Source organism: Gallinula chloropus (assembly GCF_964237585.1).
Source record: "Gallinula chloropus genome assembly, chromosome: 1".
NCBI lineage: Eukaryota > Metazoa > Chordata > Aves > Gruiformes > Rallidae > Gallinula > Gallinula chloropus.
In genome coordinates, this window is record NC_140085.1 from 83,365,027 (window position 1) to 83,379,482 (window position 14,456).

Here is a 14,456-nt window from a genome sequence, read left to right on the forward strand (position 1 = left end):
AGTTGTCCAAAACCAGCAGTTAACAATGTTCTAGTAGGCTGACAACATGGAGTCATCTTGTCCAGGAAAATAAATGGCACAAGTAGCTTACCTTGTCAGAGTCTCTTCTGGCCTTGTATTCTACTAGTATGGTGGGTTTATAAAATAATAAATTAAAGATAACACACACACACACAAAATACAATTTTCTCAATCAGTAATCACAAGATAAAAGAGAAGAGCCAGGAAGCCACACTGGAGTGAATTAACTGTCATTAGCTGGAAAGGACACAACATCACACCCTCCACACACAGCTGCCCCCAGGAAGCCAGGTAGGGTAAAGCTGTTTGAGGAGACTAATTTAGGAGAGAAACGGCACAAGGGTATGACAGAGAGCAGCCCACATCTCAAGGTGAAAAGTCATTGGTTGGCCAAACAAGCAGGAAACACCCCAAATCTCACAGAAACAAGATGAGAGATGTGGACTGTGACAGACAGCTCCGCACCAACAAGCAGCTGGAAGAGAACCATAGAGAGCAAAAACCTTCTTGGCAAACACTGGACAGAAGGTACCAGGTATTATCAACTCTTAGCAATTGAGAACTACCAAGGACAATTCACATGTGGCAATAAAATTTATTTAGCTGTTACTGTAGGCAAACTGTGAATTTCCATTAAATCTACCGTGTGCTTATTTAAGTGCTTGCTTGCTAGTTTCCAAAATCGGATTAGCAAGGCACATTAAAAATGAAGGAGGTATCAAATGTGAATTGAATCCATACACTAAAACATTACTGGCTAGATAACAGTAATATGAATACAGACAGAAAGGTCATATTTGATGCGTAGTACCTGTTCACGCAAACAGCACATCTCACAGGGCAAGCTGCCTATCACTGGCAAATAAAATTTGGTTTTGAATGGATTCCTTTTGCTTTCAGGATATTAAAAAAAAAAATAAAAGCATTAAAGTATATTTAAAAACTGTGCTAAGTGCATCAGATTCAAGTCTCATTTCATTTGGATATTGCATCCTATGTAATGGTACTTTAAAACAATGTGCACTGTCCCTCGTAGAGCTCTTACATTTCTTAAAGAGATCTTTAGTTTCAAATTAAAAGCAAATGGTGATGGGTGACATACAAAGAAAAAAACTGTGCTAATTTGATTTAAAAAAAAAAATCTCAAAATTAAAAAATAAGTATCTTTTGTGTTTTATATGAAGGATAAGACCACTGGGGAAATGCAGGTTGTCAGTCATAGTGGCTTTCATATGAGTGATCACATTAAAAAAAATTAGTCATTGTAAGGTTTAAGTGGATCTGCTTTAATTAACTGCCACACCTAGAGACACATACAAAAATATGTATCAAATAGGCAGAGGCATCCTCGACCCACATCCGCTGGTCCAGGGAATGCGAGTTATCTATCGCTCCTTCCAAGCATTGGAACAAAGACAAGAACGCTTGCGACCACAGAAATAAAAATATCTTTTATTCCTTTAGAGAAATGTACCGGGACTACAACTATGCATGGTACTGCACTTGACGGTGACAACCTCTTTGATCATTATTTCTAATTAAAACTGGTCAGAACATCCAGCTTTAGCCTTTCCGTGTAGGCAGAAGTTGGTAAAGTGCTGGATAGCAGCGCAATCCTGCACGAGAATCAAGTTATGTACAATATGTGAGTGAGAAAACAATGTGTGGACAGGAGCAAAAGTGCTTGGCTGGGTACCACCCAAGTTGTTGAATGTCAGGTGCAGAAGATGGTCAGCTCAAGCAGTGCAGACACTGCTCTGTTACGTTTCTTCTGGCCACATTTTCTATTAATCTTACAGAGAAGGAGAGAAATTATATGAAAGGAAGGACTGGGGCAAGGCATGCCAAAAAAGTTTTTATTCCAAAATTTTAAAGTTCAAGTCATCTGTAAGGTGATATTGGCTTTTTTAGGGGTTGGAGGTGGTGAGCAGGGTCTAACCTACCTTTGCATGTCCACATGTAAAGATATTGACTGGTAAAATTTAAGCAGGAAAGCATAGTGAGTTATGTACTCTATTAGTACATGTACACTGTTTAGCTTTTTTGGTATGTCTGTGTGGACTTCACAAATAATGCCATTTAAATCTAGACTGAAAACCTTGCTTCCTTGTGGTGCCTGGAACCTTGGTAACAGAAATTGGTGGAGCTAGACTAAGCCCAGTTGGATTTCTTGATAAGTATCCTCTAATACGGCCTCACACAAGATACTGTTCAGTCTTTACCAAGCAATCTATTTATATAGCCACCAATATACACACCTGACAAGACTAGTGACATTTTGTCAGAGAGGGGAAACATCTGCCAAGAGAGCTTCAAGAAAAAGATTAAAATTTATCAGATATGGATCAGATATTTAATCACATATAATCAGGTATTTAAATTAGGTAAAAGAATTTAAAAGTTGAGGAATTTTGGTTTTGTTTTTAAAATCTGACCCTTAATTTGATTCAAGGGGAACTGGAAGACAGAAAATACAGAGAAATGGAGGGCCTAGTGATTGTTTTATCCTTAATGCCTCTTTACCTGAGGTTTTGTCTGCAGTATCTGGGCTCCTGCCATGGAGTTCTGCTTCTAGCCATTTGTACAAGACTATACAACATAAGAAACAAAGATTAAAAAAAAAAAAAGAACAAAATTAAAAGATACACAAATGTACCGAGGAAGGAAACAGTGTGAAGCAGACATTAAACACTCCCCTTTACAATCTCTCTTCCCCCCACTTCAGCCAAAGGGTACCCGTGCGATAAATAAAATCCTCCACGACCATATAACTATAAAGGTGTTGAACGCATTGGCAGACATTGTGGAAATACTTGTTCAAAATTAGAAACAAGATTAAATTCTCAGTACTTCAAACAGCATGCTGCTCTAGAGCTTCCCTATGATGAAAGGCTTCAGTTGATGTTGAACTCAACCCAAGAGATTTTCTTTAGTATAACACCATTGGCCATGTTGCTATACCTTCAATGCTGCGTGCCGTTTTTTTTCTTCCAACTTGTTTGCTCATTTTGTGCAGAAAACCAAAAATGTTTTCCCAGATACCATAATATGCTACACAAAGACATTACGCAATCCTTAATAGTTAAATCTATTTTTATAAACCTGGAGCATATATTAAGGCTGCAACACCACTGACCTCTCTGGTCATTTAGTTTATAGGTGTAAATTTAGAGTATTTCCACCATGACTTCCTATTCAAGCTGTTAATCCAGGTGTCAATTCAGAATACCCAGATTATTTCACCAGGGCTGTACTTTCTGGGAAGGCAGCCCTTGGCAGAGGGCACCAGAGTTCTTTCAATAAAGATTTTTAGATGCAAATTTGTATTTTAGTATAATTTTCTCATTTCTCTAGGAGACATCTGAAGATAATCCATATTCAAACCTGCAGAATGATGTTTTGCTGCCACTTCAGGTATCTTAAGCTATTTCATTCTACTTTCAAGATGTTTGAGCCAAAAAGCTGCATAAATACTTAAATTAAAGGAAACAAACCAAAGATTTGCCAAAACTGCAGACTGCAGTTCCTAATGGCCTATACCCACAGTGCCTTTACAAGTCTCTCTGCCAGGCTGCCCTCACGGCTCTCCCCAAAAGTCCTTAACAACGTTTTAATTCAAAGGGAATTTGGTGCCAAGCTTCCACAGATTTGGCCACCGCTTCTGCAACAGAAAAAGCAAAAAGGAAAGACGTAACAACTTGTGAAGGGATGCCTATCCAGATGCGTTGGGACAGGTTCTGCTTTTGTACCCCCTTCAGTACTTCAACCATTCATCATCATCAGTCAGGTAGCTGAACAGTCACAGAAGTTACATAAACTCCTGTAGAAATGACAGATCATTGACAACAGTGAGATAAATACAGAGCTATGAACACTGCTGTACAGCCTAACTCTTTAAGCAAACACAATGTAATGCAATACAAGTATTGCCACAAGCTAACTCTACTTAGGAAAGGCTCAGTATTTCAAAAGCCCATTTAAAAAGGAGGATTGGTCACCTAAGAGTTACTGCACAAGTCTAAATAAAGACAAAAAGGCTAAAAACTAACCTGAGCGGCTTAGTTTAGTTTGCCATCATCCCTTCCTTCTGACCTTGATTAGAACACTTACTCTGCCTATACAGAGTAACATTATACAGCACTGACACTGTGTCAGCTTCTTAAAATAGCCCCAGTCCCAGCTGCCAACAGACCACAGACATCCCACTACATGAGCAAACAAGGATGAATTACACCATCCCTTTTACAAAGCATTGCATCACAATGTTGTCAAATCCAAAAAGTCATGGCTTATATTATGACAATTCGGGTTTTGGTTTTTTTTTTTTGCAGTGGTGTGGAAAAAGTTTAATGAACAGATACCAGAGGGATGGTGCTCCTACACAATTACCTCAGGCCCTGTCCCCAAAGTCTGGAAACAGTAGGGCAAGTATAAAACTGGGATAAATACTACTAAATACAGGGAATTATTTGCACCTCACACCTTTGTTTTCTCTAGAAACCAAGGTGTGTTGGATTCACTCAGGCTGTTGGTGCTGCCACTCTGACTCTGCAAACACAGGATCCCAATCCACTGCTGGGCAGTATGAGACAGCATGCCCCAGAGATCCTTGGTCTATCCTGTTTATATACAAGTGGCATATTTTCTTTCTTATTGCATTTTTATATTAAAATCTGCTGTTCATTTTGAATACCTGCTATGGAACAAATGAGCATTTGTACTACATAAAATCCTCATTTCCTTTATTTTACAAGTATGAGTACACGGGGGAGAAGAAACAGAATTGGCTGCATCAGTCCCAGATCAGGAAAATAAGGTTAGAAGACTCAGAAGGTGTCTGTGAGGCCATAATATAGGAAAAAGAAACAAGTATCTGAACTACGTGTTACAAGTTGTATTGGGTTTGCATGGCAAACTTTTGGTAGCAGGGGGACAACAGGAGTGGCTCCTGTGAGAAGCTGATAGAAGCTTCTCCCGTGTCCAATAGAGCTAGTGCCAGCTGGCTTCCAAGATGGACCTGCTGCTGATCAAAGTCAAGCCAATCAACAACAGAGGTAGCGCCTCAGGGATAACACAGTTAACAAGGAGAAAGAAAAAAAACCCAAACATCTGGGAAATTGCAGCCTTGGATAACATTGCGAAGGGGAACAAAATCTACTGCAGAAGCAGAAACAGAGAGGAGCGAGTGTCTAGAGGAAGGGGATAGATTCTTCTAGTGGTACCCAATGACAGGACAAGGGGCAGTGGGCACAAGCTAGAACACAGGAAGTTCCATCTCCATATAAGAAAGACTTCTTATGGTGAGTGTGACTGAACACTAGCACAGGCTGGCCAGAGAGTTTGTGGAGTCTCCTTCTCTGCAGACATTCAAGACCTGTCTAGATGGTGTCCTGTGCAAGCTACTCTAGGTAATCCTGCTCTAGCAGGGGGGTTGGACTAGATTATCTCCAGAGGTCCCTTCCAAACCCTACAAATCTGTAAATCTGTAATAGAGAAACTTAAGCAGTAATTAAAAGTTAATTTTAATTTGTTTCATACATAGTTATTCTTAAATTGCCTGCTAACCTTTTTGTTAGTTACATAGTAAATGAGTAATGTATACAACTGTATGAAACTGAAGGGTTTGAAATCCATCTCTCAGTTGCCATTAAAACATTACCAATGACAGAGTGAAAACTGTTCAAGCCAGAGCAAGACACTAGCTCCTATCCAAAGGCCATCCAGCCAGGGGATCCCCAGCTTTGGCTCAACAGGCTGGGGCTGAACCACCAAGGGAAAAAAAAACATTTTAGCTGCCATCACATCCTCCATGAAGTTTGGACAGCTTCCCAGTCAGTGCAACACATGTTCCCCATTCCTTGTTTCACATGTTCACCTCCCTCCAAAGACTGAACCCAAAATGAGGTATCCAGGGTCTGTTCGCACAGGACCCCTTTCATGCTTGCATTTTCTACTCTTGATCAGCGGCAGGATCATGTTCAAATGTCATAGAATCATAGGGGTTGGAAGGGACCTCGAGAGATCATTGGGTCCAACCCCCCTGCCAAAGCAGCTCCCTAGCTCGTATCACACAGATAGGCGTCCAGACGGGTCTTGAATATCTCCAGAGAAGGAGACTCCACCACCTCCCTGGGCAGCCTGTCCCAGGGCTCTGTCACCCTCACTGTGAAAAAGTTCTTCCACATGTTGGTGCGGAACTTCCTGTGCTCCAACTTGCAGCCATTGCCCCTTGTCCTGTCTCCACAGACCACTGAAAAGGGGGTGGCTAATTCCCCCTGCATCCCATACTTAAGATATTTATAAACATTAATAAGGTCCCCCCTTAGCCTTCTTTTCTTTAGGCTGAACAGAAATGTCCCCCAATTTCTGTGTGAAAACATGACGCCAAATTCTCAGACTCATTTTGGAAACACACTAATATTTTCAATCCAAATTAATCTTAAAGCAGGTTTTCTCCTTTACTCCACTGGGACAGACTTAGTACAAGAGTCATCTCTCAAGATCTGCTTTGTTACAGTTGTTTTTCCTGGAGATGAGATACAGAGAAAAAAAAATCTGAATGCAAAATCCACAAACAAACAGAATTCATCATCTTAAAAATCCCTGTACCATTAATGTTCAGGTTTGTGTACAAGAATGCAAAAAAAAAAAAGAGAAATTTTACAGTTAATTTTTCTTTGGGGCTTTTTTAGAACACAAACAAGCTTTATTTTAATTCTCTGAGGGGTTTTTTGTGTGGATTTTTTTTTTTAAATTACAGTGCATTTTGTTATCTTTTAAATCAGGCTGTATTGACATAGATTAAAAAAAAATTCCACAATGTACATAATATCACACACCAGTATTACTCCCACTTGTTTTACTGGCATGGTTAAATTTCAGGGGTTTGTTTCTTAAAAGCAGTTTCACAAAAGCTGCTGTAATTAAGTTCAGTTTGCAAACCAGTATAACAAAAGGAAGAAGCTTAATTTGGCCTGGACCATTTTCAACACTGATCAACTTTGACATAAACAGAGCACCAAGATGCCAGTGCGGCTCCAATAGTCGGCTGTGTCTGATTTGGGATTTTAGCTTCTGGAGACTTTTTTTTTTTTAACCTATTGCACACAAGCTCAAGACCTTGATCCCCTCTGTTAGGCTGGACAATAGACTTTTCTGGTTTAAAGGAAGCCCTTGCTTTCTCATGTCTTCAAGAGCTGTCCCTTGATGTGCTGAGCCACAAGGAGGACCTAAAGGACTTGTGGATGGTTTTCAACTGCAAAGCAAAACCTGGTCTTCACCATCCACCAGAACACTCCAGAAGGAAGCCGTTCCCAATTTCTGAAGAAGAATTTTCTTCTTCGAATAACACAACCCACAACCCAACAGTGGCAGTCAGACTGGCAAGTTAAAACATCATGGGCAGGAACAGCCTCTTCACCCTTCTGAGAGACGGAGCTTTAACACAACTGGTTTTAATCAATGGGGCAAGCGGTGGATTTAGAGAGGATGGACCTAGAATTAACTTCTCATTATACTGAGGTTTTTTTGCATACCCTTTACAAGCAAAAGGTTACAGCAAAGCTACCTTCACCTGTCAAAGGCTGCTAAGCCCTATGAAAACTTACGTTATATGTTGTGTTGATGGGAAGGGGGTTCAGCAATAAAAAAGCTTTGCTTCTGGTAGTCAGGAAAACTTTTCAATCAGCATGAAGTAGAAACTCTCCCTTGTGTGGCACAAGCTGGTTTTGTTTGGGGTTTTTTGAAAAACTGCTGTTTAAGCTGCTGCCAACAAATAATTGTCTTTATGGCAGTCTTCAAAAGCTGTTCCTCTGCCTGTTTTCAACAACTGAATCCTTTAAGAAGGCAAACACTTTCCTCACACTGAAAAGTCACAAGCACCATCAAGGCAAGACTTGATGTTACCAGAGCTCGCAGATGTGAGCAGAAACAACGGCTCATGCAGATGAGCCCACACAGCCCTATCGGTCTTTGGAGCTGATGCTTCCACTTAAGAGTGACCAGAGAAGCCATTTCAGTTTAGAGAATGCACTCAGTTGCTTGAACCCAGCTGAACTACAGTAACTGGGCTTCCACTGCAGGCAAACCTGTGGCTGAAGGAACAAGACATTTAACCACTGGATGATGCAGTTCTCATTAGCTCTTGAAAACACAAGAAATGAAGTTCTTTCATTTAAAAACATTGGAATATTGCTAAGAGGGAACAATATCATCATACTGAAAGATCCATTCTTGTAACTCCTCAGTTAAAATACCTTTTCTGCCGTGATCATGCTTGCAAGAACCTACGTCTTGGTCAACATCACCTGCAACTCTAGAAACTGAAGATCAGGCTACTGTCAGTGAGTTTACACAAAGGATCATTAAGTAGCACAGGAATTACACATCTAAGCTGGTGTTGTAGTTTTGCGTGGTCAGGTTCTGGTGAAGAACGGAGCGGGGTGCAGGGGTGGCTTCTGCAAGAAGCAGCCAGGAGCTCTCTGCAGGCCCAACAGAGCAAACACCAGCCAACTCAAGGGTAGACTCATTGTTGACCAAGGCCAAGCCAATCAGCAATGGTCACAGTGCCTCTGGAAATCATGTTTAAGAGGAAAAAAAGCCACAAGCAGCTGCTTTGTGCCATCAGAGAAGGGACAGAGAAGGAGAAAGGGGGGATGAAGCACTCCAGGTGCTGTAGAGTCCTCCTGCAGTCTGTGGAGGAGACCACAGTGAAGCAGGCTGTTCCCCTTCAGCCCATGGATGATGACAGGGAGCAGAGATCCCATCTACATCCCAGGGAGGACTCCACGCCAGCGCAGATAGAGACACCTGAAGGGTGCTGTGACCCCGTGGGAAGCCCACATTGGATGAAGCTCCTGGCAGCAAAACCTCAGCCTGTGGAGAGACCAACCCATGCTGCAGCAGGTTTGCTGGGGGGCTTGTGATTCCGTGGCTGACCAGGGTGCAGCAGTCTGGGCCTAAAGGTCAGCACCCCATGTAAGGGAGCCATACTGAGGCAGCTGATGAGGAGCTGAAGCCCCATGGGAACGGGCTCCTGTTGGAGAAGTTTGTGGAGGACTGTCTCCCGTGGGTGGGACCCCACCGTGCAGCAGGGGAAGAGTGTGAGGAATACTCTCACCACAGCCAAGGAGGAAAAAAGCTCATGAGGAACTGTCCGAAACCCCATTCCCTGCCCTCCTCGTGCTACAACGGGAGGGAAGAAGGAAGCGAAATCATTACTAAAGTGAAATCTGCTCAGAGGGGAGGGGTGGGGGGAGGTGCTTTAAGATCTTCTTGTGCTTGTCATTGCTTGACTCTGGTGTCACTGGGTGTGCAGTGCAGTGTAATCAATTAGAGAGTTTTATTTACTTTATTCTGTGTGGAGTCTGTTTTGCCCATGACACTAACTGCAAAATCACCTCTCCCTGTCCTTATCTTGACCTCTGGGCCTCTCAATATATTTCTCCCCTGTCCAGCTTGAAAGTTGAGTGACTGTGTGGTGCTCAGCTCTCTGCTGGGGGCAAAACCACAACAGCCGCGTGAAAAATATTCTCTATACTTAAGTAAACCAGGACTAGTTAGATACAGTTTTAGGGTTTTTTTCAGTGGAGCAGAGCTCTATGTATATTTCAGGCAGAGCACAGCCAACCATACCTACACTTTACCGCTGCTGACCATTTTGTGGCCAAGTTCCAAGTCTACAGAAAATACAGAAAGCTGAATTCAGGACTCAGTCCCCATGCCACAGTAAAGTGTCAGGATTAAAATCCAAAGGCATGGACCAATACTAATGTCTGTATCCAAACTAGACCTAGATGGAAAACTTAAAAGCACAGCAGCATTTCTACTGTGCCTCTAGATTTGGTTCAGACCCCTAAAAAGGAGAGACCAACACTTCTACTTTCTTTGATGCCTTGAGGAAAATTAGGTGCCAAAGCATGTCTGTGGATCTTCTTTGAGAAGGCCAGTGTGGTGGTTTGACCCTGACTGGAGGCCAGATACCCATCAAAGTTGCTCTATTGCCAACAGCAGGAACAGAAATCTAAATAATCCTGAAATTACCTGGCATTTGAGCAAGTGTTTCCTCTTTACCAATAATCCACTAATCTTCTAGTGCCTGAATCCCAGGTTGATCAGCACGATAAAAATACATAGGTAGAAGGCATATAATTACAGCTCTGTTTTCAAATAAGCACAAGTTGTCACCAACTATGGAAAGGCTAATTCCAAACCACATAATTTGGCGCTAGCCCAAGCAGCCACGAGAGCCCTTCTGGCCATTACACCCATACCATGCAAAACCAACAGGAGTTACGATATGGTATTTTACACTTCCCTTTCACATAAAGGGGAATTTTGTGGAGTTAAATATAATGCTTCATGTAATGGAGCAAGCTATACCATGTTGTTTTGGAAACCTCAGTAACTGAGCATACGTTAGAAATGGACTATTTCATACTGAGCAGAGCAAGACTGGATAAGGCACAGACCATACTACAGCTGAACACTCTTTACTACCTCTGGTTTCTGAGTGTACTAAGGTCTGGGAGGTCTAATAAATATAGGGAAGTGCATGCAGAAGGAAAACAGAATTGACAAAATGCATGGGTATAGTAACACAACTCTGAAAAATGATGGTATCTGTGTGACAGCTAAATCTGAGCATCTGATTACTAAAAACAAGAGCATAATCATTTTGCATAAAGAAAAAAAGTTGTTATTTCTTTAAATCAAGAGCAGAAAGAATTGTTTATGGTGCGTAAGGACGGGTTTCAATAGTCCCCACTCACATTCCCTGTAAAACATAAGCCTACCTACTACTAAAGAGCATTATTCTATGTAAGAGAAAGCATACTTATAATTTATTCACAACCACATGTTCCCTCTCTCCCAAAACGAAAGCACTGGCAGGAACACTCCATTACAGGTTCAAAAGCTGTCACCTGCACATAGGGCTCTTCTCAGTTCCACAAAATGACCCAAGCAACAATAGGGATGGCCCTCAAACCTGGACACCAGCTGGCTCATATTTCCTCACAGCATTGCGGAAGCATTAGGATTTCCTGCATCACTCCCATGGGATTAGAATTCCCATCTCAAATCAAACAGGATACACACATGCCAGCTTAAAGAGACACAGGAATTTGCATATCTCTTGAGGGTTTGACAGGTTTCTGGTGATTTATTCTGCAATGTGCAAATACACGAAGAGCATCCCTCCTTGATGCAAAGGTTAACAGGTCTATGTGCATGGATTAAATATTTACATTGAGGAAGCAATTTTTTTTTTCATACTTATATAGGAAATACACACAAGAGGAAAGACCCAAACTAAATATTTGTGATAGCAAATGATGCAGATCTCAGGAGTTACATAGCTGTGTAACTATAAGCTAAGGAGAGGGTAGCTGAGCACAAGTATTCTGGATATTTGCTTAATTAAAGCCTACAGATTTATTATCAGGCTAAAAAAACCACCAACCTTCTTGTAAAGGACTGAGATGATTCACAACTATTAGGTTACCACAGATGATAACGAATATTTCAAGGGCTTCACACGTATACAGGGAATGAGTCCAATGGGGCTGGTCTCCAAGTTATCACAAGAACAGGCGATGCATGTGGTGAACAGACTTCCCCTTTGAAATCAAAGGGAGTATGCATGTACACCAGTTTAAAGGAAACTGAGGACTTGCATAGATCCCACAGCTGCAAATTCAAGGGCCATGAAAGAATTCCAAAACATTCAAACTTATAGTGAAGCTTATTTGCAAGCCAAAATAACAAAGCTTAAAAAATACACCCATCCTGGCTCTGAAGAAGGCTGCATGTTGAAGTAGGAGTCTGCCCTGGGCTTTGAATTCAGCCAGGTTTATTCTCTGATTATACCCATATGACAGACTGAATGTGATTTATTTTAATAGAGAAATACAAAATTTCAACCTGAATCTGTATTTTGTAGCTTCAGACTATCAATTTATAAACAGCCTAAGAAAACAGGTATTTTAAGTCAGCTATAAAATTCGTGCAGTACCAGTTCCGATGGTGCTTTTGGTTACCATTTCCCCAATTAATCCTTTCCCAAAGGAACATCCTTTTGCCACCTATTCCAAAGATCTGAATGCTCTGGAGTGTTTATCCAGACATCTCCCTCACCTTTCCTGCTCCCTTTCTTACACCCGTGCTTTCCACAAAGCTGTTTTAGGCAGCATGTTAGCACTGAGCCTCATTTCATTCAGGTCAAAAACACCTTCCACTTTGCTGTGAGGGTAAAGGACGTCCTTGCAATGATCCTGCAAGGGCACTATCACCTTTCCACCTCTCCACTGCTTCTTCCATGCCTAAAGATTAGGCAATGTTTTTTGACGGAGCTTACAGGGTTGATCTTGCTGATTATAATGGCAGCAAAATTTGAGTCACTGTACAGGGTACAGCTCTTTCTCCAGTATAGATCAAAGTGTGGTTGCCCTACCCAAATGATCATAGAATCATAGAATCACAGGGGTTGGAAGGGGCCTCGAGAGATCATCGGGTCCAACCTGATAATGCACAGGCTCACATGACTCTGCAACAGTCATCCAGGTGGACTCTCTGACAGAGGTTAGTGCTTTCTTAGGCAAACAGCACTATTGCCTCGTCTCCCTGAATTGTCAGGGCATGTTGAAGAAGCCATGCAATCAACATTGTCTAAAATAACTTATGTTTCCTAGGCCATTTTAGTTTGTGCTTTGAAAATGCACTTAATCACAACCTTGTGTCAACCTGTAGAAGCAAAAGCACTTATTTTAATACATGTTCTGCACTGACAGAAGGACAGTTTTTTCCCCTTTCCCTAACCTTTCTTTTGCTTAATAGTTTGAAAATTGGGCTCTTCTGAGAAAGACTGTATCCTATGCGGCCGTAGTTCAGTAAGCAAGTTACAGTAGGAATGTATTCCAGTCACAAAATAGCACAAAGCTTTGCAAAGGTCCCCAACAGAAAACTTCTGCAGTGGCTTCTAAGAACAGTCTACACCTGTAACTAGCAGAAAAAAAAAAGAGGGGGAGAAAATTGCCTGAGTTCCTCTGCAGTGGCTACCACAGAAAAAAGCTCCAGTGAAATATTTCTTAACATCAAGCTCCACAAAGCCACAGCCACCCAGCAGCAATGCTTTGGGCACTGCCAGCTCCTCCTCTTATGGGTCCTTATTCCTAGCCCTGCATCCAAGCTATTGGTTAACCAGCTCAGGCATTTCAAAAGGTGACCACATTGGTGAGCTAAGCCAGCTAGGGATACCTGGGGGACAGATGCAGGGGTGGAGAGGGGAAAGCATCCCACCCCTGAGCTGGATTCATCCCACCCCTGAGCTGGATTCATCTTTCATTCCATCTGTGTACAAAACCTGTAAGGAGAGTTGGAAATAGTAGGTGAAGAAGAGCTGGAGGAATAAGGACTGCACATGCTGGCATTACTACCTAAAATAAGGGACTACCTTCCAATTCAAGCAAACCCCATAATGCCTCAAAAACCAAATAAAACCTGAGCTGTACATCTACAAAATTAACTTCTAAGCACCAGCCCATCTAGCTAACTGAGAGTACGTGAAAGCTGGGCAATGTAATAGTCATGCACTACAGCAAGAAGCATAACTGTGTATGTGCATGGGTTTTGGTTGTTTTGGGGTTTTTTTGAATGATATGATTTTAAGCAGAAGAAAAGGTTTTGACTACACCTTTTTCCCCCAGTACTATTCAGAAAGCACAACTCCCAAGTCAGATCATGAATTCGGAAGTTGCCCCGCCTCTGGATACTTCAAATCCAAACCATCCCTTTCTTTAAACCCCTCATCTACATGAGCTGCACACATACAAAACTGGAAACCCACACGTGGTCCTTAAGATGGAGAAAGGACCTGCAGCAGGTCAAATTTTCCTGAAGAGCCCTTCTCAAAGATGAAGATGAGTAGCTATCTCCTTGACAACCAGAGCAGCTCTGTGTTTCTCACAAGATGCCCTGAGGCGTAAGAGTCAGCAATGCACTGCAGGCTGCTTTGGTTCCTCCAGGACCAGCTCTGGAGCTGTTGCAGGGTAACCTGTACCCTGACAAAGGTGGTTTCCCACAGGGACATCAATGCAGACAGGCTCAACAGGATTTCAGCCTTGTTTCATCTAGCACTTCCTTTAATCATCAACTCTGTCATGATGCTTCTCTGGTCTATAAGGTAGACCTTTTCCCATCTTAAAAATTCTACTGTTGTTTCCTCTCCCATCTTCTCACAATTTCAAAAAGGTCACCAAATGTAAAAAATCCTCTTTTAATAGACTATCATTACATCTGGAGCTTTGTACAAGCAGGAAAAAGAAGAGAGAAAACCAAACCCTTAAAAAACTAGGAAGAGATTCATAGAACATTACATATGCAAGCTCTGTAAGGGCATTAGAAATCAAGAAACTGAGATCTGGACAGAAGGGGAGCCC

The 14,456-nt window shown here is 41.9% G+C and overlaps 1 protein-coding gene across 5 annotated transcripts in view; it reads right to left on the reverse strand.

Annotated features, from left to right (window-relative positions):
- DENND5B (DENN domain containing 5B) overlaps nucleotides 1-14,456 on the reverse strand; it is a gene marked incomplete at its 5' end in the record, with an annotated part of 116,314 nt that overhangs the window by 65,606 nt on the left and 36,252 nt on the right. For 4 of the 5 annotated variants that reach the window (XM_084279083.1, XM_084279081.1, XM_084279080.1 and 1 more), the window contains one exon: nucleotides 2,545-2,610. The exons of the other annotated variant lie outside the window; for it this stretch is intronic. In XM_084279083.1, the coding sequence (XP_084135209.1) occupies nucleotides 2,545-2,610 (66 nt within the window). The remainder of the gene's footprint in view (nucleotides 1-2,544; nucleotides 2,611-14,456) is intronic. 5 annotated transcript variants of the gene reach the window in all.